At 48.3% G+C, this 17,942-nt stretch overlaps 6 protein-coding genes across 11 annotated transcripts; 3 read left to right on the plus strand and 3 right to left on the minus strand.

Moving 5' to 3' along the window:
* Nucleotides 1-3: 3 nt before the first annotated feature.
* Nucleotides 4-1,263, plus strand: PPTG_07303 (hypothetical protein; the record flags this gene model as incomplete). Its single annotated transcript, XM_008901470.1, has 1 exon — nucleotides 4-1,263. One exon carries the CDS (start codon nucleotides 4-6, stop codon nucleotides 1,261-1,263), a length of 1,260 nt encoding a protein of 419 aa, XP_008899718.1.
* A 4,727-nt stretch (nucleotides 1,264-5,990) lies between these two features.
* On the minus strand, nucleotides 5,991-7,946 carry PPTG_07304. Of its 2 annotated transcripts, XM_008901471.1 has the most exons (5): nucleotides 7,568-7,946; nucleotides 7,452-7,461; nucleotides 7,316-7,379; nucleotides 6,519-7,244; nucleotides 5,991-6,457 (listed from the first exon to the last, which is right to left on the minus strand). In XM_008901471.1, the coding sequence occupies exons 1-5, from the start codon at nucleotides 7,650-7,652 to the stop codon at nucleotides 6,188-6,190; spliced, it is 1,155 nt and encodes a 384-aa protein (XP_008899719.1). In that variant the 5' UTR covers nucleotides 7,653-7,946; the 3' UTR covers nucleotides 5,991-6,187. The 2 variants fall into 2 exon arrangements, with proteins under 2 accessions (XP_008899719.1, XP_008899720.1); XM_008901472.1 differs by having other exon boundaries at nucleotides 7,452-7,946.
* Nucleotides 7,716-9,180, plus strand: PPTG_07305 (hypothetical protein). 4 transcript variants are annotated; one of them, XM_008901473.1, is made up of 4 exons: nucleotides 7,716-7,916; nucleotides 7,992-8,029; nucleotides 8,087-8,331; nucleotides 8,399-9,180. In XM_008901473.1, exons 1-4 carry the CDS (start codon nucleotides 7,756-7,758, stop codon nucleotides 9,077-9,079), a joined length of 1,125 nt encoding a protein of 374 aa, XP_008899721.1. In that variant the 5' UTR covers nucleotides 7,716-7,755; the 3' UTR covers nucleotides 9,080-9,180. The 4 variants fall into 4 exon arrangements, with proteins under 4 accessions (XP_008899721.1, XP_008899722.1, XP_008899724.1 ...); XM_008901474.1 differs by having other exon boundaries at nucleotides 7,716-8,029; XM_008901476.1 differs by having other exon boundaries at nucleotides 7,992-8,331.
* Nucleotides 9,059-10,772, minus strand: PPTG_07306 (serine/threonine protein kinase). The gene has a single exon (XM_008901477.1). The coding sequence runs from the start codon at nucleotides 10,701-10,703 to the stop codon at nucleotides 9,168-9,170; it is 1,536 nt and encodes a 511-aa protein (XP_008899725.1). The 5' UTR covers nucleotides 10,704-10,772; the 3' UTR covers nucleotides 9,059-9,167.
* Nucleotides 10,773-10,936: 164 nt separating this feature from the next.
* On the minus strand, nucleotides 10,937-12,442 carry PPTG_07307 (hypothetical protein). The gene is made up of 6 exons (XM_008901478.1): nucleotides 12,015-12,442; nucleotides 11,803-11,947; nucleotides 11,680-11,741; nucleotides 11,545-11,619; nucleotides 11,413-11,476; nucleotides 10,937-11,347 (listed from the first exon to the last, which is right to left on the minus strand). Exons 1-6 carry the CDS (start codon nucleotides 12,351-12,353, stop codon nucleotides 11,061-11,063), a joined length of 972 nt encoding a protein of 323 aa, XP_008899726.1. The 5' UTR covers nucleotides 12,354-12,442; the 3' UTR covers nucleotides 10,937-11,060.
* Nucleotides 12,443-12,639: 197 nt separating this feature from the next.
* Nucleotides 12,640-14,672, plus strand: PPTG_07308 (the record flags this gene model as incomplete). 2 transcript variants are annotated; one of them, XM_008901480.1, is made up of 5 exons in its annotated part: nucleotides 12,640-12,932; nucleotides 13,021-13,215; nucleotides 13,289-14,374; nucleotides 14,436-14,515; nucleotides 14,573-14,672. In XM_008901480.1, the coding sequence occupies exons 1-5, from the start codon at nucleotides 12,927-12,929 to the stop codon at nucleotides 14,670-14,672; spliced, it is 1,467 nt and encodes a 488-aa protein (XP_008899728.1). In that variant the 5' UTR covers nucleotides 12,640-12,926. The 2 variants fall into 2 exon arrangements, with proteins under 2 accessions (XP_008899728.1, XP_008899727.1); XM_008901479.1 differs by having other exon boundaries at nucleotides 12,668-12,932; nucleotides 13,016-13,215.
* Between the last annotated feature and the right edge of the window lie 3,270 nt (nucleotides 14,673-17,942).

The raw sequence follows: 17,942 nt of genomic DNA on the forward strand, positions 1-17,942 counted from the left end.
CCCATGACTACTTCGCCCAGTATGTATATGGAGACAGTCTCGCTGAACGATGATGCTCCCGCTGCGGCGTCCACGTCCTCCAACTCGACAGTTTTGGACGTGGACACTCTGGAGTCTCAGTTCACGCAACCAACGGTGAACAAGACGTCAAAGGACCCCACCGCGTCCCCCGAGATCGCCGTGCCTGTGTCTGACAGCGACAGCGACGAAGAGCAGATTAATGGGTCCATCAATGGTCATAACAACAGCAAAAATGACACAGTTGTGGTGGACATGAATGTCCACAAAGACAGTAATGGCAACCAGCAGCAGCACGTGCTTCCCCCGCTGCGTGTCATGACACAGAAGCTCCCAATGGAGGAGAGAGACTACGTAGACCCCACTCTCTTCTCCCCAGAGGTATCTAGACACGCGATGGAGGTGGCACATCGTCGCGCCAAGGCTATTGCCAATGAGGTGAAGGAGATGATAGAGCTGGAGAACGAAATGGGAGGCGCCACCAAGGCCAAAATGTCCCCCGCTGAGGCTGTGGGTATCATTGGAGGCGCCTTTGCGAGTTCATTGCAAAGAGCTAAGAAACTGGTAAAGCCCGGAACGAAAGAGTATGATCTACTGTCTGGTACATCCCCGTCGGCAGGTATGTCTAAACTGGACGATCTCGACACGGACGGCGACGGACTGCAGCTCTCTCCTGATGCGACGCAGAGTGACGGGAAACACTTCCGCACGCCGAAATTGAGACCAGCATTAAAGCGCATCTCAGCGTTCTCGGCGGCTGCACTAGAGTCCGAGAAGAAGACGTCGAGTACACGACAACACAAGAAAAAGAGTATCCAATGGCACGAGGACGTTCTGGATGCTGACGAGGAATTCTACGAAGACGACAGTGAAGAACAGGAAACGCACTCTTTGATGGACACAGACGGAGACGGTAGCGGCAACGGCAGTCCTAGGCCACAGATACTGAACTACAGCAGTAAGAATGACGGCCAGCTCACTCCACGAAGCAAGAAAAAGCGCAAAAAACTCGTCAGATCAATGATGCGACGACTTACACCGCGCGAGAAGGAGGAACTGTACCGACAACGACCAGACTTGATGATTGTCCCGAACTGGGCGCAGAAGTACCGCGAAGAACTTGCAGGTGAAGACTCGACTCGCTGGAACGCCTGGCTGCTCGGACTTATCTCGGTGCTGGCTGTGCTGCTGCTGGTGTTTATTCTCCTCATTGTGCGGCAGCGTGCCGCCGCAGTGGCGAAGTGATTCTAATAGCTGGACCCATTAGAGAAGAGCGACCACGTGGGAAATGGCCTGCTCCTATTTTTTTGCTGCTTTATGCTTGGCTTGTTGAACCTTATAGCTCGACGCGTACGAAACAGAAGGTCTGCGCACCAAGACACAACTACGAACTTACTTTCCATAATATTTACTGGAACGTTGGAGCGTTTTACTTTATCAAATATTGTTCAATCAAACAGGTCAGAAACGATTTTGATCACGTTGCTTCGGTCATGTGGCTACCAAGTCTTGAGGGTCATTAAAGCACACCACGAAGTGTTAGACTCAGCGTGTTCATTGTATTTGACGCGTTTACATTGGACATGGATGATGGTAAAAGAGGAAGCGTAGAGGGCTGCATTTGACTAGAGGGGTGGAAGTGCTGGTAAAAGCTTCTAAGGTGCAATATATTTCGTATCACTGTTCGAATTCTTTCTCCCTTTCTCGCCGATATTTCCAAGTTGGAATTTCCAACCAAGGTATCTTTTGAAATATGGAGAATCTTGGTCTGGAACCTTCCATCATACTTATTCTAAGCTGAGCTAGCCATAAAACGTTGGCGCGGCTGCCGCGGCTCCGAACTGGCCGGACTCAAATTACCTACCGTTTACCAACCAGTACGAGCAGGAGCACGGCGGATAGCACGGTATGCACCTGCAATACTACGTACCAGTTGAGGAGGAAAGCGACGTGAAATGGCATATCCAAGGATATGCATGAGCGTTAACGCATCGAATTAGTTCAGCTTTACGTTAATAGTCGTTTTACTGCCTAGTGCGTAAATCAATATGGCGCTGTAGTGTAACAGTATGAAAGCGGGATCGTATCCGGATCAGTTAATCTATCGAAACGACAACAACAACAACAACAACAATACGGGCCAGGTACATACAAGCGCATCAGATAGACAGAACCCAGAAATTTATTTTCTTTCTAAGTCAATGCGATCATGAATGGTTTTCCCTCCGCAACTCGACACCTCGTAAACATCCATGCGAATGTGACAATGGATTTCACTTGATATTTGTGCTGAATGAAACTGTGTTTAAAACACAGCACACGGACATAAATTACAAAATAAATGCTTAACAGAAAAACAGCGCGCATGTTTTTTTTTTACTGTTGGGTAGATTTTCCTTAGCAAAAATAGCAGATTTTTCTTCCTGGAAACAGAGGATGATGTGAAAGCGAGACGACTTATAACCTTCGCATTTGCCAAGTAACCCTCTTGTCTTCATGGAAAAGTTTTTGCTCCAGAACACGTCAAACGAGCGGTGGCTAAGAGTACAAGACGTGCGGACAGAGATAAACCGTGCTCAAGCTCAAATCCGACTGGAACTCACACGGAAGTCAAGAGTTAGCATTGATGTGGATGCGGCAGAGGCCCGAACAAAACAACGCCAAATTTGCTTGCTTTGTGAAGAGATCACGACTTCCATAATCAACGCTGCACTCGTTCAGATTAAACCACGTACTGAAGAAGAAACCGACCATAAGCGCAAAGCAAACACGCGATATTCAACATTGAAGATACAGTACTCTTTGAAGAGCACATCACCCGACTTAAGGACAACGATCTGTATAGTACGCTGCTTCAGAACCAACACGCGGAAGATTTAAGCTGAGAGAAAACTTATTATATTAAAAAAATATCAGCTCGTTTACAGCAATGAGAAAGTATGTATTCGCTGAGATGTCTTCCCGATCGATGTTTGACCAATGACAATTTTGGTTTTTTACTACCAAATCTTAACACAAAAATAGCAGTTTCTCGAAAAATCGGGGTGTTTTAACGTTTTAACCCTTTAACTACCACACAAGTGTTACGGGTCCGCTTGGACCTCTACCTGGCCAAATCAGATCTCTTTCATTCAAATTTTAAAAGTCATAACAGCCAATCAGTGACATTGTCAACCCTCTTTATTTTAGTGCGGTCATTCTCAGAACGTCCGGTGGTGTTACAAAAGGTCTCATGGAGCCCACAACAGACACGCTCTGCTGCTGGTGTGGAGTCGCTCCTTGCGAGTGGGAACTCTACGAAGAGGATCTTTGGCTGACAGCTGGGAGAATAAAGAGGAAACTTCGGGGGAGAAAGCACCAGAATCGAGTCTTACGACAAACGTTAGGACGGATCTATATCTACAAGAAGACAGGCAGTCTATGTGGCGCTATTCCTAAGTGTGCTGCAAAGAAGCTCAAACAATACTGGCCAGACCCTCCGCGGAACGTAAGTCTGTCTTTTTATTTAGTTTTCAGGAAGTTTAAGCTGCTCAACTGGTGTGATGGTCCTGTTACGCTTTTTTCGTGTGAAGGTCTCTGGTTCCTCCGTCGACGCTCTACAGAGTACCTCCAACGTGGCTCTCAATTGAGGTGAGTGTTGAAGCACCGCTTGGTTGTGAAAAGCAGTAAAGCACTCGACATGAAAGCCAAGCTCACATTTTGTACATCCGTATCTCGACTTTTTTTTAATGTTTCGCAGGCTGCAGAGATGACAAAGCAGTTTTCCACTGCTGTGAGCAGTAGAATTTGGAGTGATCATGTGAATGGATGAATCAATTCCCACAATTTCATCCAGTGTTTCTCGAGCACGCTTTTTTTTCTGCGAAGCACGTCTGGTTTTATTTTGACGCTCGCCGCTGGTAAGGACCTCAGCAATTCGGCGTTTGAATTCGCGCAATGCTAACCCTTGTGTCGCTGTAGGTCGTACAGTCGTTAGCAGCGTGTGAGCGTTGATCACCGCAAGGTCCATCATCCACGTAAATATAGTCATGCCCAGACGTTTTTCACGTCTCCGAGTGGGGTTGGTACTGCGCAGTTGGTCCACGCGATCAACAGCGTTCATACAAAGATTATAGGCTGAAATTACTGTCGGAGCCATAAAAATTTCGCGGTGTAACATGCGATCCTCTGTCCACCTTTGGATAGGGTAAGTACCGTGGCAGCAATAAACAGCTTCAGGCGAAGTTGACGGTAGTGAACGCTCCGATGGTGTCGCCTTCAGATCATTTGTGTAGAAAATTACCACCTTTCTGTCCTTATAGATGATGTAGCCTGCGTTTTGCGCCTGAACAATTGTTGGTTCGAACGCTGTTTGCTTCGCTTTCGCAACGCCACGTTGACGCTTTTGGTGACCTTTTTGTTTGGCTTCCCAACCAGGCTCCGGATTCACAGCCGCTACCAGCTCCCAGCTTCCACGATTGCCAGCATCAACACGCCCAATAGCAGCACTCACAGCCGGCTTATTCCACTTATCTACGAGATTAATTCGTACGGTGCCAAGTAAGTGCATTTCTCCATCAGTAAATTTCAGCAACGCCTGAGCAAAAGTGTGCCTGGTGTAAAAATTATCAGATACTACCAGGCGGTGCCCCGTAGGAGATCTAAATGACTGTGTTTGATGACCAGCCATTGCGATCCACATTACCGTCGCAGAAGTTGCCTCGATAGAAACATCGTCAGAACGTAGCGTATTGTAAAGTGGTGTGCGTAATAAAGGAAACAATCGCGTATAGCGCTCAGCAGGAGTGGAAGGCGTCGCATTGCCCGACGAATTGTCCCACAATGAGTGGACATAAAGAGAATCCCAACCCACAACTGCATAGAATCGCACACCATACTTGTCGGGTTTAGACGGCATGAAAGTCTTTGCCCGTGTCCTTGCTTTAGTCCGCACAGTCATTTCATCTATACTGCTGACGCCAACCGGTACCGCATACTCTGCGAATAGCCGTTGAAAATGCTCCATTACATCCCGGCAACGCCAAAGAGGGTCTTTCTCTCTGTCGAACGACGGATCTTCAGGAGGATGAAGTGTCAAAGCACCACGGATCTGCTGAAATCTCGTCCTTGACATTGTTTCAATAAATGTACTCTGCCCCAAAAAGTGACTACCAGACCAGTAATCGGCAATATCATTCAGCGGACAGATGCTCATGGCCAGCTCCAGGCCTAAATACGCGTTAAATTCAGATTCTGTAATTGCAGTACGCCCTGCCTTCACTAGCACAGCAGATGTCCATCTCCGTAGTCTCTCCTTGAAAACACCAGTAAAAATCAACGAAAACACGCCATACTCGGCATTTTTGTCGAAAGCAGAACTCACTTGTCCCCGGATTGTCACGTGAAGCCCACTTTGCTCGCGTAGTGAAGCCATATACTCCTCGGCGATACTCCCCGGTGTAGGCAAAACGCTGCTTGGGTCTTGGTCTTGATCTCCACCACCTCGCCCGTCCTTTTCTTCTTCAGCATCAGAAGCTATATCTTCATTAGCCGTATCTACGTCGGCCATATCGATTGCATCAGGGCTGTCAAGCTCCCAATTTCCTACCAAGTCCTCAACAGCTCCAATCGGCTCCCCTGCTTGCTCCGTCATTGTCGTTGCGTGTTTCAATCTGTTGTGGATATGGTGAGAGGGGGGAGAAACCTTTAACTAGCTTATATCACGAGGATGGTATCTAACGTGGGGCCAGAAGATGCTTTGCTAAGGGTCCTTACAGACCTCTATCGACGTCACGGCTGCATCTGTTGATGAGCAACGAAGTGTTTTGTCCAATGAGAGTCGCTTATTTGATCTGTTAGAGGTCTGTAGGGGCCTCTAAGTAGCACGGTAGTTAAAGGGTTAACCTGAAGTTGCCTTTTCATGTATAATACGCAGTCTATAATAGAGGGCAGCAAGTCTATCGAGCGAGATGTCACGGCAAAAGAACACGTACTGCGTAAATTGCCGTGACCAAAGTGCTGAAGGTGACTATGGACAGCAGCGCTTTAAACTTAGTGTATGAACTTGCCTATTCTTTCTTTAATTGGGGCTTACGCAGTACATGTATTCCTTTTGTATCTTGCCCAGGGTAGCCCAAACATTTCAGTTCATGTTATCAACTCACAGGAGACAATCCATTCTTACAACTTGTTACACTTCCCTGTCCAGATCGTCGCTGTTGTCGCTGTCACTGCTGATGAGCGCTCGCTTGAGTTCATCTGCTACTGGACCCTTTTCGTCTGGGTAGATTGGCTTTCGTTTGTTCCAGGACTCCATCAATTCCTCCAAAAACCGGTACACGAAAAGCCCCATCATGATGAAGAGCAAGCCCGCGATATCCTTCGCGTGGAGCGGTTGATGCTCCGGCATGAACGGAAACGTGAACGCGACGTTGCCCAGTGGAACCATAATGGTCATGGCCTGTTAGTATACGTTAGTAGAGGCCTCAACTCAAATTTTAGCAATCATGGCAGCCACTTACCAGCCAGAGGATGTTGGCGCTACCGAACTTGAGGATCAGGATGATCAACAGGTTATAGGCCACGTTAAACAGAAGATAAGCTGTCACGTAGATGGTTGCCTTCTCGCAGTCATCTTTGTGCGCACCCTCAGTGATGGTATTCTGCCCCAAGTAGCACATCAGGCCGTCGTACAAATTTTCCGGGAGCTCGCGGGGAGTGACTGGGTGGTCTCCAACCATTGCGGCGGGAAACGTCAGCGGAATCGAAAACAGGAATTGGAACACAGCAATCCAACCGTTCAGATACACAGCATCCAACTCCGCCTCTCCAAGCGTCTTCTCTTTATAAACGCTGGACAAGCACATGGGGACGCAGCTGAAGATCATGACAATAGACCATAGCACGATGAGGTGCGGGTTCGTGCCCGTGCTGCTGCTTGAGTTGCCTGAACCCAGTACAATCAACAGACCCATGGTCACAACCACTGCGCCCACATACTGGTACCCCGAATACTTGGCTTTAAGAAGCACACTGGATATCAACATTGAGATCGGTATCGCAGCTTGGCCCAGTAAAATGATAAGCGATCCGCCTAGGTAGGTGGCAGCAAACACTTGCAGGATGCCGGCGATCGAGTCCAATCCTCCCATAACGGCAAACTTTCGCTTAGGGATGCTACGTTGGTCCCATGTAATGGCGCTGCCGTATTTGATCATGGGCAGGATGTATGCGAAACTGATGGGGATCTGCAAGCGTGTTGAATATCTCGTCAGTAAAAGTGTACAGCTTGCCACAGCTCAATAGGTGCAGCACGTACGTAGACGAATGTGGTGAGAAGGTTGAGGAACGTTGGATAGTTGTGCATCGGGATGGTCTGCAGTCTGCCAGCACAAAGATAATCAGTATAAAGGGATATTACATGTAGATATCATGGTGCAGTGGTAAAATCTCACTTCTGGAAGACTGATCATCAAACGTGGAGAGCATTGGGTCAACATTGCGTCAGTATGAAGAGTTCAAAGTAGTAACATCGAGATCACTCCGCTGTAGATTACAATACATCACGCACTCTTGTTGCCGAGGCCGACGAATACCATGGCTACGAAGCTCACGAGGAGCTTCACGTCGCGTTCCGCCTCCTCCCTCGTCGTCATTTTTTTCTTCTTCTCCAAAATGAATCTTCAAGTGTGAAGGGTATTTCCTATGGTACAGTGTACCGATACCATAATAACTGCGGCAGACTACAGAACGGAGACCATGCGCGTAGCCGTCGTGGGTATCGTGTTCCTGACATCGCTGGTGGTCACGGGCTGGACAGGTGTGGCCTGGTTCCTGACCCCGTTCTTCGTACTGGTTGTGCTTCCTCTTCCGGCGTTTCTGCAGACCAAACGCTTCTACCGCCGCGTCACTCGCTTCATGTGCGTTGGAATATTTGCCAGAACTCAGCGAAGCTGATACTGAATGAAATAATTTTGATGCATTTATTGGAGCAGACAATGGGCGTGGATGGGCCAAGTGGTGCTGATTCTTGGTGCGTGCAGGAGGAGTTGACGTTGCTACTGCTAGACGCTCACTGTGTCGTCTGCAGAGAATTTGTTTCGTATCCAGGTCCGAGTTTACGGTGATGTGGAGACGAAAGCTCGTGAGAGCGACATACCGCAGGATCGAGCTTTGTGGTTGTCGAACCACCGCACTCGTATCGACTGGATGCTGCTGTGGAGCGTTGCGTGGCGGACGCGGACATTGCACCAGTTACGGATCGTCTTGAAGGCTCCACTACGAAAAATCCCTATCTTCGGGTGGGCCATGCAACACTTCATCTTCATCTTTCTGGTACGGCTGTAAAATATGAGATGAGAATACTGATCTTCACTAAAAATATTACTCTTATGTTACGCAGCAACGTCGCTGGGCTGACGACCAAGTGAACCTGCACAAGTTGTTGCCATTCCTCACATCAACAGAACCGGAGGCTTCGTACCTCCTTTTCCCCGAAGGCACCGACCTCAGCGAGAATAACCTCGCAAAGAGTACTGTATTTGCTGAAAAGAACGGCCTCCCACCTCGTCGGTATTCGCTGTATCCACGCACGACAGGTTGGACATTTATGTTCCCGTTGCTGCGCTCGCAACTTACCGCTGTGTACGATATCACCATGTTCTACGTGGACTATGCCGCTAACGAGCGCCCGTCGGAGGCGTCTCTGCTTACCGGCCGTATGCCGCGAATGATCCATTTCTACATCGAGCGAGTGGACATCTCGGCCTTGCGAGACAAAAGTGAGAGTGAGTTGGCAACCTGGTTGGAAAAGCGCTTCGAACGCAAGGAGGCTTTGCTTAAGGCATTTTACGAAGAGAACGGCAAGCTTCCTCATGGAGCAACTTCTCTTTTCCAACAGAATCAGAGTTCTGCGATGGTGATTCTGGTGGCGTTTTGGCTGGTATCGATTGGTGCGGCCACAATCTTCGGATTGATTGGCAACTTCATCTCGGTCATTGCTGCGCTGGCGATTGTTACAGGTTACACCATCAACACCGCTTATGGGCCTGGCGTTGACGGGTTTCTCATAAACAACTTGTAGATAGATTTTCGAGCCATCGAGTTACTTTTACAGAGTTCCATTTACTAACTACAAAAAATAAAATAAAAAAATGAACAGCCAGAGCTTTCTACCGACGAACACAAGTTGGTGACGGTGGCAAACCCGAAGAAACATTCACGAGTGAAGACGGAGCCGAGCGACCACCCGCACCGAGTGTGATCCACGGATGACCAAGTGCTTGGCCTGCTGTAATCCGCTTACTTGGATCTGTTTCTAGTAGCCGAGTCAAAAGCTGTTTTACTTCTGGAGATGCCTTTGGTCTATTTGGGAACTCCAAGTCCTGGTGCGTACAAGCACTCGGTGGGTAGAAGGGTCCGTACCCGAAAACCATCTCGAAAAGCATAATGCCAGCGCTGAACATGTCAATGGCAGGTCCGTACGATTCCTTGCCTTCAAGTAATTCAGGCGCGATATAGCCCACTGTACCAAAGATTCCAGCAAATGGCAGCGAAGCATCGTGAGCGTCAAAGGCTCGTGACGCTCCAAAGTCACAGATTTTTACCGTGGCGCCATCGTCGTCCAACAGCACATTGTGAGGCTTGATATCATGGTGCACGATATTGTTATCGTGTAGATACTCGAGAGCAAGCAGCAGCTGTCGAAAGAAATCCCGACATTTGCTCTCTTCGATGCCTGCAGCTGTGATCATCGTGTTTAGAGAGCCGCAATCGGCGCGCTCCAGGATGAAATAATGCGCGCCGTCGTCTTCGTAAATATCAAGCAACTTCACAATGTGAGGGTGATCCAGACCCTTGTGGATAACCTGCTCACGGACCACGGACTGTTTTTCTTCGGGTGAGATCAAAATGTACTTCGGCACGATTTTCACTGCTACCTCCTCAAGGGAAGACTTGTCCTGACCCAAGCATACCTTGCCATAGGCTCCGGCAGCGAAGGACTCGCGGATGAGGTAACGTCCATGCATAGCCTTTTCACGCGGAGTGAGCAGCGCTGAGCTCTCCGATGCAGTGCGCATGCGCGAGTTTACCATGTTTTTCCGTGAGGATCCAGCCCTCATTATACGCATGCTACCTTCACTTTTTAAGGGCGGCACGAAGACGGCATCTTCGATGGTAGCATGGCCTGTGATGGAGTTGAACGAACTGTGTTCTGTACTAGCACTACTGCTACTCGTGGGAACATCGTCGTCCCCCGTCAAGTCGCTTGCGTTAATGCGCATGCTTTGGCTCTTTTTCGGGTAGGCCGCCGCCATCGACACGGAGCGGCGACGACGCGTTGCAGCCAGTCTCGCCTCTTCAAAGCTCAGCGCGCGCAGGTAGCGGTGGTCGCCAGCGTTCCGGTGTTGGAAATAGGATGGGTCAACGCCGCAACGAACACGATTACAGATGACGATGTCCTCCTCCAACACGCTGAATTTGCGCAGAAACAATAACTTCTTACCGTTGTGGCGCTTGGTGTGCTGGTTCTCGGCATTCACAGCAGTAACCCCCATCTGGGACGTCGGGTGCTCGGGTTTGCTGTGCGAGCGCTGGAAGGTGGAGCCACTGCCAAGACGCACCATGGCCATGTCATGCGCCGAGAGATCCAATGCAGACTTGGCGGGCGGCGCAGCACGCAGCAGACGGACGGAGTCGTGGCTCATGAGCGGTAGTTTTCACGGGCGTCTGACAAACTGACAAACTGTTGCTGAAGACTTCTGACCTCGGCTGCTATTCTGAGAATGGCGCTGGCCGTGAGTGAGTTTGTGGAGACGCAACGCTGTGACTTGGAGTTTGTATGATGCAGATTTGCAAGATACATCGCGTGTCAACACGCCACGTTGAAGGAGCAAAGGTTGACGAGATTGGAAAGCTCAAAAGCTGGGTTGGCACTGCGCGGAAATACTTATTATCAGGGAGAAGCAGGCTCGGATCACACGACACGCTGGCATTGTTATGTGGCACATAGCAATAGTCAGAATGAGGCGCAAGTTGCATCCATCTATTTTACTGTCAAAATGTCAGTAGAATCGTCTACCTCGACCACTACTACTACTCCTGCTGCTGGGCACTACACACTCATCGCTGGAAAGGAGTTCATAAGCTGCCTCGTCGGCCTCGTCGTCCAAGAGGAGCCCGGGCACATCAAGAGCCGTGGAAAACTGAAAGCGCGGCAGCACATAGAACACATGTAGCACGCCCCAATTTGGTACGAGGTAAGCCCCAACGGAGATCGCCAAGCGCATCGACTGCTCGAATAGTCCACCGTTTTCGTCAAAGAACATGCTGTCACACTCTCTCTTCTTGCCTGGAAAAGTCAGCACCAGTGAATTTCAGTTCTTCCAAGTCCAGTATCAAACCAACCGTACTTACCACCAACGCTAAAGGAGAGATACGTGTCTACCGCGAGCTGCAAGCTTGTGCTCACGAGGTTACACTGTTCACGCAAGTGCATAGCACGATTGTTAGCATCAAGTTACTCGGGATCTCAGCAGGGGTACATACGATCAGGAGAATCCATAGCTGATGGTGCGACTGCTCCAGTTCAGTTAGCTCGGACGAAACCTGAAACTTCTTGCGCTAGAGGAAGCACTACGTGAGGCAGATTAAAGAGGGGGAAAAAATCAGCGTCAGACATACCTGATTTCGAGCTGTGGAGTTGATCTCCTCGAGAACCACGCGACCTGGAATAGCGAAGCCAGCTGCTCATAGCAAAACACTGTCAATATTTCAGATTTCTATCTCATTTGCATCATCGCGCACCAGTGAGGACGACTCCTGTTGCGGACATGGCAATCCACGTGATGTGGTGACAGTCGATCTCTTCATAGGTTCCAATAACGAGCAGCGCATCTGCCGTCATGGCAATCGTGGCGAGTCCCACAATCGGGATCAGCATGCTGTAAAACTGTCGAACAGGAGCAGCAAAATGTACTCAGTATCGTCAATTTCTCGTAAGGCACCCCTTCACGTACCAGCTTCGTCCTGTTAACAAGCTCGCCAGCAGATTTCCCGTATAGCACGCAGGAAATGGCGATTTGCAAGCATCGGAAGTACTTGGCTAGCACGAGGATCTTGGGACTGTTGGTGATAAAGCACTCGTAGACGAGCAACGCCATCTGGACCCCCGCCAGCGCTAGCATACTGAGGTTGGTGAGATACCACTGCGAGCTCAGAAAAATGGGAAGGATACGCTGGAAGGCGTAAACCGTCGCGACCAGAGTGGCAAGGCAAAAGGTGCCGAAGGTCAGGCTTCGTGCGCACACTAACAGTGCATGCTCCGTGTCGAAGACCTCGTAGCAGTCCGGCAGCATGGAGGATGGAGAAGACCAGGCGAGGTCGCAGCTACGACAACATCAACAGTTTGTCAGGCCTTTCTATAACTTAATATGTTCACGAAACGCATTTCAATTCTCACCAAACTCTAATAACCCTTCAAAAAACATGCACGTGAGACCTACACATTAGGTATCGGACTAGACTTGATTGAATTTTGTTTGAGCATGAATGGTGTGCGCCTCATAAGTAAAACTTACGAATTAATCCTTATTTTTAGGGCTGTACGTATTAATACTTCGTAACCGAACCACTTCGACAAAAGCCACGATCTGTTCTATTTTCGAAAGGCGCGTCAGTTTCAAGCTAATACGATATGGGCATTGCCAGAAGCTCGCTGTTATAGTTTAATTCTATCCGCACTGGTGCAGCAACCATGCTTTCACCTGACTCAAAGGACTGCGATCTGCGCACTCCCGCGCTCGTGCACGATATCGCTGAAGAGGGGTCGGACATGACACGCGAGATCTACAGCGCTGCGTTGAAGGATTCCCAGGATGGAATGATTCGCACAAAGTCACTGCCGGACGTGAGTGAGGTGCTCTACAAAGATGTCGGTTCGTGATAAGGCCAAAGCGCAAAGGAGTTGGAGATGTTTGCAAGTGTGACCTGATGTATGGTGTGTATTGTGCTATGACAGGGAAGGCATCGGATATTGCCCAACCAGGAGGTTTCCGTCGCGACCACGTCATCGCGAATTTGCCTGCTGGAGATACTATTGTACCGACGCACATTCAGAACTCGTTTCTGACGTCTATCGGGCCAAATAACTTGCTTCAGTCTACCTATTGCGGCTTCGTTAACGAGACATTGCATCTCGGCGACGAGTACAGCCAAAATGTGCGTATCGTGCAACGTAATGATGCCATCTCAGTTTCTAAACGTGGACGTTGTTTCCATCTTGAACAAACAGGAAGAACTGATTCCGCTATTCAGCAGCCTCGACACGTTCCACACAGAGACGAACGAGATCTCGACTAGGGGAGCGACCGTCAAGCAGACAGTTTTTACCATTTTCAAGTCTTTTATCGGCAGTGGAATTCTGTTCCTGCCTAAAGGATTCCAGAATGGAGGAATGTTGTTTTCGATCGTGGGCCTGTGTGTGTCGGCAGTACTTTCGACCTTCTGCATGCTGCGCCTGGTCGAGTGCTCGACTGTGCTTCTTCACGCTCACAACCACCACAATGTCTCGTACGGCATCGTGGGAGAGATAGCTTTTGGTGCAATGGGTCGGCGCGCAGTGAACCTGTCGTTAGTGCTCTCGCAAATCGGTTTCTGCTGTTCGTATCTGATTTTCGTGGAGAAAAATATTGGCGAGGTATTATTGCACGCTTTTAACCTCCAGAGCTCACTTACGACGTCATCGTGGACGCTCATTCTGCTGCAGATTCCACTTTACACCCCACTAGCGTGGGTGCGTCGTCTCGAGTACTTTGCACTCACGAGCTTATTCGCGGATGTGCTCATTGTGTTTGGTCTAGTGTACATCCTCACTTACACTGTGAAGACTCTTGAAAGTGCAGCTCCCGGCGAATCAACGTGGGTCTACTTTAATTCCGAAAACTGGGCAATGTTTCTTGGTGTTGCTGTCTACTGCTTTGAAGGTATCGGATTAGTGCTGCCGACATACGACTCCATGGATGATCAGATCAAACACAAATTCCCTGCCATTTTGTCATGGTGTGTAGTGTGCATCCTTGCCATTTGCATTATGTTTGCTGGCACAGTATATGCAGCTTTTGGGCAGAGCACGCAATCCGTTGTAACGTTAAATCTGCCCAGCTCGAGCGAGAGTACAGGGACAATGGCTGTTCAGCTTACATATTCCCTGGCACTAGTACTTTCGTACCCATTGATGCTGTATCCGGTTATCAACATTCTCGAAAGCAAATTGTTCCCGTACCAACGTGTCAAGGGATTCTGGCGGTGGAAAAAGAATGGCTTCCGTTTTGCACTGGTCTGTCTTACCGCTGTCGTTGGGTATTTTGGAAAGGAGGAGGTAAGGCGTTATCGAAATTTTGCTTCTCGCAGCTTGTTAATGTATTTGTGTTCGATTACAGCTGGATAATTTTGTCTCTATCATTGGCGGATTCTGCTCCGTGCCGCTCGCGTTCATATATCCGTGCATATTTCACTCAAGGTGAGCTATGAGTTGTCCTGATACACTGATAAATCCTCTAACTCTGGTGGTTCTTAGACTTGTCGGACGTGGGCACATTTTGAACGGTGTCGTGGTCGTGATTGGCTTGTGCACGATGGTCTTCGCCACATTCCAAGCAGTTTCAACTTGGAACTAGTCGTTTTCTATGCAGAGTGAACTACTAAAAAGAATTACATAGTTGCATCCAAGAAATTTTAGTTTCTCAATCATAGATGGATCTTTCATTTGATGCTTGGCACCCCAGTTCTCCCAAATCTATGGATTGGTCATCTACGGATAATCGTGAATCAAACTGAAAAAAAACACGTTAGAACTATATTTTATTGGTCTAAAATCCGGTCATTTTGCCTACGCACTTCAACACTGTTCAACATTTCCATCTCTGAGACTGGCGTCTCAGGTGACGATAATGGTTGATTTTGAAGGTAGCAACCGAAGCCTCCACCCCTTAAACGAAAATCGCCATCGATTTGAGAAGTGGATCGCCGCTGAGTTACACGGACACTAGCGAAGGAACACCAGAGACGAAGGCGAGGGAGAGGGCGGGGACGCTCAAGGCTACCTCACGAAAGCTGAATGGATTGAGCGGGACGTTCTAAAAGCTGCGCTGGGTGCGCAATCGACCCCTTCGGAGCTTCCTGATGCACTTTTATTCCCGGACTCCACCGAGTATTGGCCGTGCATCCGTATGATGCTGGTGCCAACATTCGATGACCTTTTTAAGTGCATAATGCACCTTCAATATCAGATTTTCTAATGGTTTTAAAACGCTTAATCACGAAATAAAATACGTTTTTTTCACGTTAGTTTTTTATACTCTTCGAAACGTACCAAACTATATTCGAAGTCTCGATTTACTCATATAATATATAATTCTCTATTTTCCATCAACATCTCGACACATCATTAATTGAAATTAATACATATATTATATGCTCTAATTTCAATTAATGATGTTGAAAAAAAATGGAAAATGGAGAATTTTAAGAAGAAGCTCTGAAATTAAGCAACCAAGTACCAAACTGTAAGTATGTGTAGAAGGCCGGGAGCTTCTTGGCAAAGGATCTGATGCGGCAGCTTTGCAGTATCTGCAAAACAAGAGTTTTCAGATGATTGATAGTCGCCAGGGTGTTTTCTTTGTCAAATTACGAAATGTTGCTTATATCAATGATTCGGTTCGACAAAATATCGTTTCAGGCGGGTATGAATTCATGTGATTTTTTGGCAACATTCCGTACTACAACATACTTACTTAACCAAGAGGACGACGACACAGGAAACATTGGCATATGACCAGACGCCAATTGAGGCCGGATTGCCAATTAGGGACCGATTCATTTGGCCAATGAAAGACTCTAGTCTTGCATTCATTAGTTGTGCTTGGTCAGTTATCGGGTACCATTTAAGAGACAAGGCTAAATCCCATCATGAAATCAAGTTACTTTGAAGCGGCCCCTAATTGGAAGGACCATCATTCTTGGTATGCTTTTCTAATCGGATCTATTGTGTTTCAAAGAAATTTCAGAACAGCCAAAAAAAAAAAGAATCGACAAAATCGGCAGCATTTGATTGGTACTCTTGGTATCGTTATGTTTGTTTTAGAACACAATATACGAGTCAAACTAGAAAAGCCTGTCTGGACCGGCCCCGAATTGGCATTTTCCCTTAGTTTACTAACATAGCACACGTATCGATGCCCATGACCATCACTGCACAGTGTCGACGGTCAGGTCGTGACATCGGTCACTCTGACACTGGCCAGAAGTCTGTGCGCGCTCGAAAATCTCTGCATTTTGAAACCCGTACATGCTTTAAAGTCTTCCTAGTACTGTATTTTCTTGCCTTTGTCCTCTAGAACGGCGCTGACGCAGTCTGGCATCGAATCAATCAGTTTCCGCAGTCCTTCCAGCTTAATACGGCCCCATGCACGGCGAATAGCAATCTTGAGCTCTTCAACCGACGTGTACTGCTTTCCACCGCAATAAACGTCACGAACAAGCATGCCCCAAACGTTTTCAATAGGATTCAAATCAGGAGAAAGTGCTGGCGAGTCTAAAACAGACACATTAAGCTCCTTCAAGAACGACTTCGTACTCTTTGACGAGTGTAAGCTGGCGTTGTCGTGCTGGAAGATGTAGCTTCCTTCATGCATGTCCTCACCAAAGGGCAGCAAGTAGCTAGTAAGCGTATCCTGGTAGTCTAAGGAGTTTTGACGCCCAGATAGAAGCGCTATATCGGTCGTACCCTTCGACGAGAATCCACCCCAAATCATAACCGACCCACCACCATTCTGTTGACTAAAGAAGGTGTCTTTCTCGGTCCGTAGGTCGTGCCAATAGTATTGCATGCCGTCAGGACCGTCAAGATTAAACTTCTTCTCGTCTGAGGAGATAACGTCGTCCCAATCGGTACGTGCACGGGTCATGGCCTTTGCTCACTTTCGTCGAGCTAACTTATGACTTGCCTTCAGCATAGGAGTACGTGTGCGCTTCACGAAGCTCATGAAAGGAGCGTTTTGAAGTACACGTCGCACAGTACGTGCCGATACATTCAATCCTAGAGCAGCTTTCACTCCACTCGACGATTCTCCACCCTTTTTTGCCTCCAAAATTATCTGTCGTTGTATACACCTTGCTCGGTCTCCCAGTCCGCTTAGCCTTCCCATGGCGCTCCCTGTTCTTCCAGAACTTGTCCACACCCGTTGCCGACCGTCCCAGATGCTTGCCTCCATCCAGCCTCTCGAAGGCCAAGGATTGTCCCTTTCGACGTCAGTAACTCGGTGCCTTTGAGCATGTTTTACTGGTCTCGTAGCAAATTTTAAACTGCCAAACGCATTGCCAGCGACAGCTGAGACGCTGGGGTGTATTTTAAAGGTTTTGCAAGCTTCTAGAACGCAGTAGAACAAGAGTATTGGCAGGAAATCAGACTTCTGGCCAGTGTCAGAGTGATGGTCACTCCTGTATCTCTACAACCACGGACCGCCTCGCCAAAAGAATTGTATGCTCCGATAGCTCTTTGTTTAAATAGCATTTCTACGCAGTTTTGGCTTTATTTGCTTCAAATTGACCTAATTATTTGCAAAATAGTGGTCCGCACAAATTTATGGCCAGCACCGTATGTGGGAGCTCACATGTTTAAGCCATCGCAATTGAGTGTGAAACATGTTTTGACATTATGGGACTGGGATTGCGAGAGAGCGGTCGTGAGGGAGCGCACTCACAGCCAGCCACTCTATCCAATTTTTGCTGATGGCAGCGGTCGCGTCTCGCGCTATAGAAAACAACGCCGCGCTACAAACTGTCCAGCAAGTGGTGGCAGACAGCCTCAATCGCTGCGCGCGTAACACTGATCCTGTAATGGCTCACTGAGTGCCCACTACTTCGGCTTACACGTTAGCGCACGTGTA

This window comes from Phytophthora parasitica, assembly GCF_000247585.1.
Source record: "Phytophthora parasitica INRA-310 unplaced genomic scaffold supercont2.11, whole genome shotgun sequence".
NCBI classification, from domain to species: domain Eukaryota; phylum Oomycota; class Peronosporomycetes; order Peronosporales; family Peronosporaceae; genus Phytophthora; species Phytophthora nicotianae.

Excerpts from the sequence above, each read along its gene's own strand:
- PPTG_07304 (XM_008901471.1), bottom strand. The coding sequence starts at position 7,652 with ATGACGACGAGGGAGGAGGCGGAACGCGACGTGAAGCTCCTCGTGAGC. Across the intron at positions 7,245-7,315 it reads TTCTCACCACATTCGTCTAC|ATCCCCATCAGTTTCGCATA; the intron begins GTACGTGCTGCA and ends ACACGCTTGCAG. Across the intron at positions 6,458-6,518 it reads GCGCCAACATCCTCTGGCTG|GCCATGACCATTATGGTTCC; the intron begins GTAAGTGGCTGC and ends GTATACTAACAG.
- PPTG_07305 (XM_008901473.1), top strand. The coding sequence starts at position 7,756 with ATGCGCGTAGCCGTCGTGGGTATCGTGTTCCTGACATCGCTGGTGGTC. Across the intron at positions 7,917-7,991 it reads CGCCGCGTCACTCGCTTCAT|ACAATGGGCGTGGATGGGCC; the intron begins GTGCGTTGGAAT and ends TTATTGGAGCAG. Across the intron at positions 8,030-8,086 it reads CCAAGTGGTGCTGATTCTTG|AGAATTTGTTTCGTATCCAG; the intron begins GTGCGTGCAGGA and ends TGTCGTCTGCAG.
- PPTG_07306 (XM_008901477.1), bottom strand. The coding sequence starts at position 10,703 with ATGAGCCACGACTCCGTCCGTCTGCTGCGTGCTGCGCCGCCCGCCAAG.
- PPTG_07307 (XM_008901478.1), bottom strand. The coding sequence starts at position 12,353 with ATGCTGCCGGACTGCTACGAGGTCTTCGACACGGAGCATGCACTGTTA. Across the intron at positions 11,620-11,679 it reads ACTCCACAGCTCGAAATCAG|CGCAAGAAGTTTCAGGTTTC; the intron begins GTATGTCTGACG and ends TGCTTCCTCTAG. Across the intron at positions 11,348-11,412 it reads TCTCTCCTTTAGCGTTGGTG|GCAAGAAGAGAGAGTGTGAC; the intron begins GTAAGTACGGTT and ends TGACTTTTCCAG.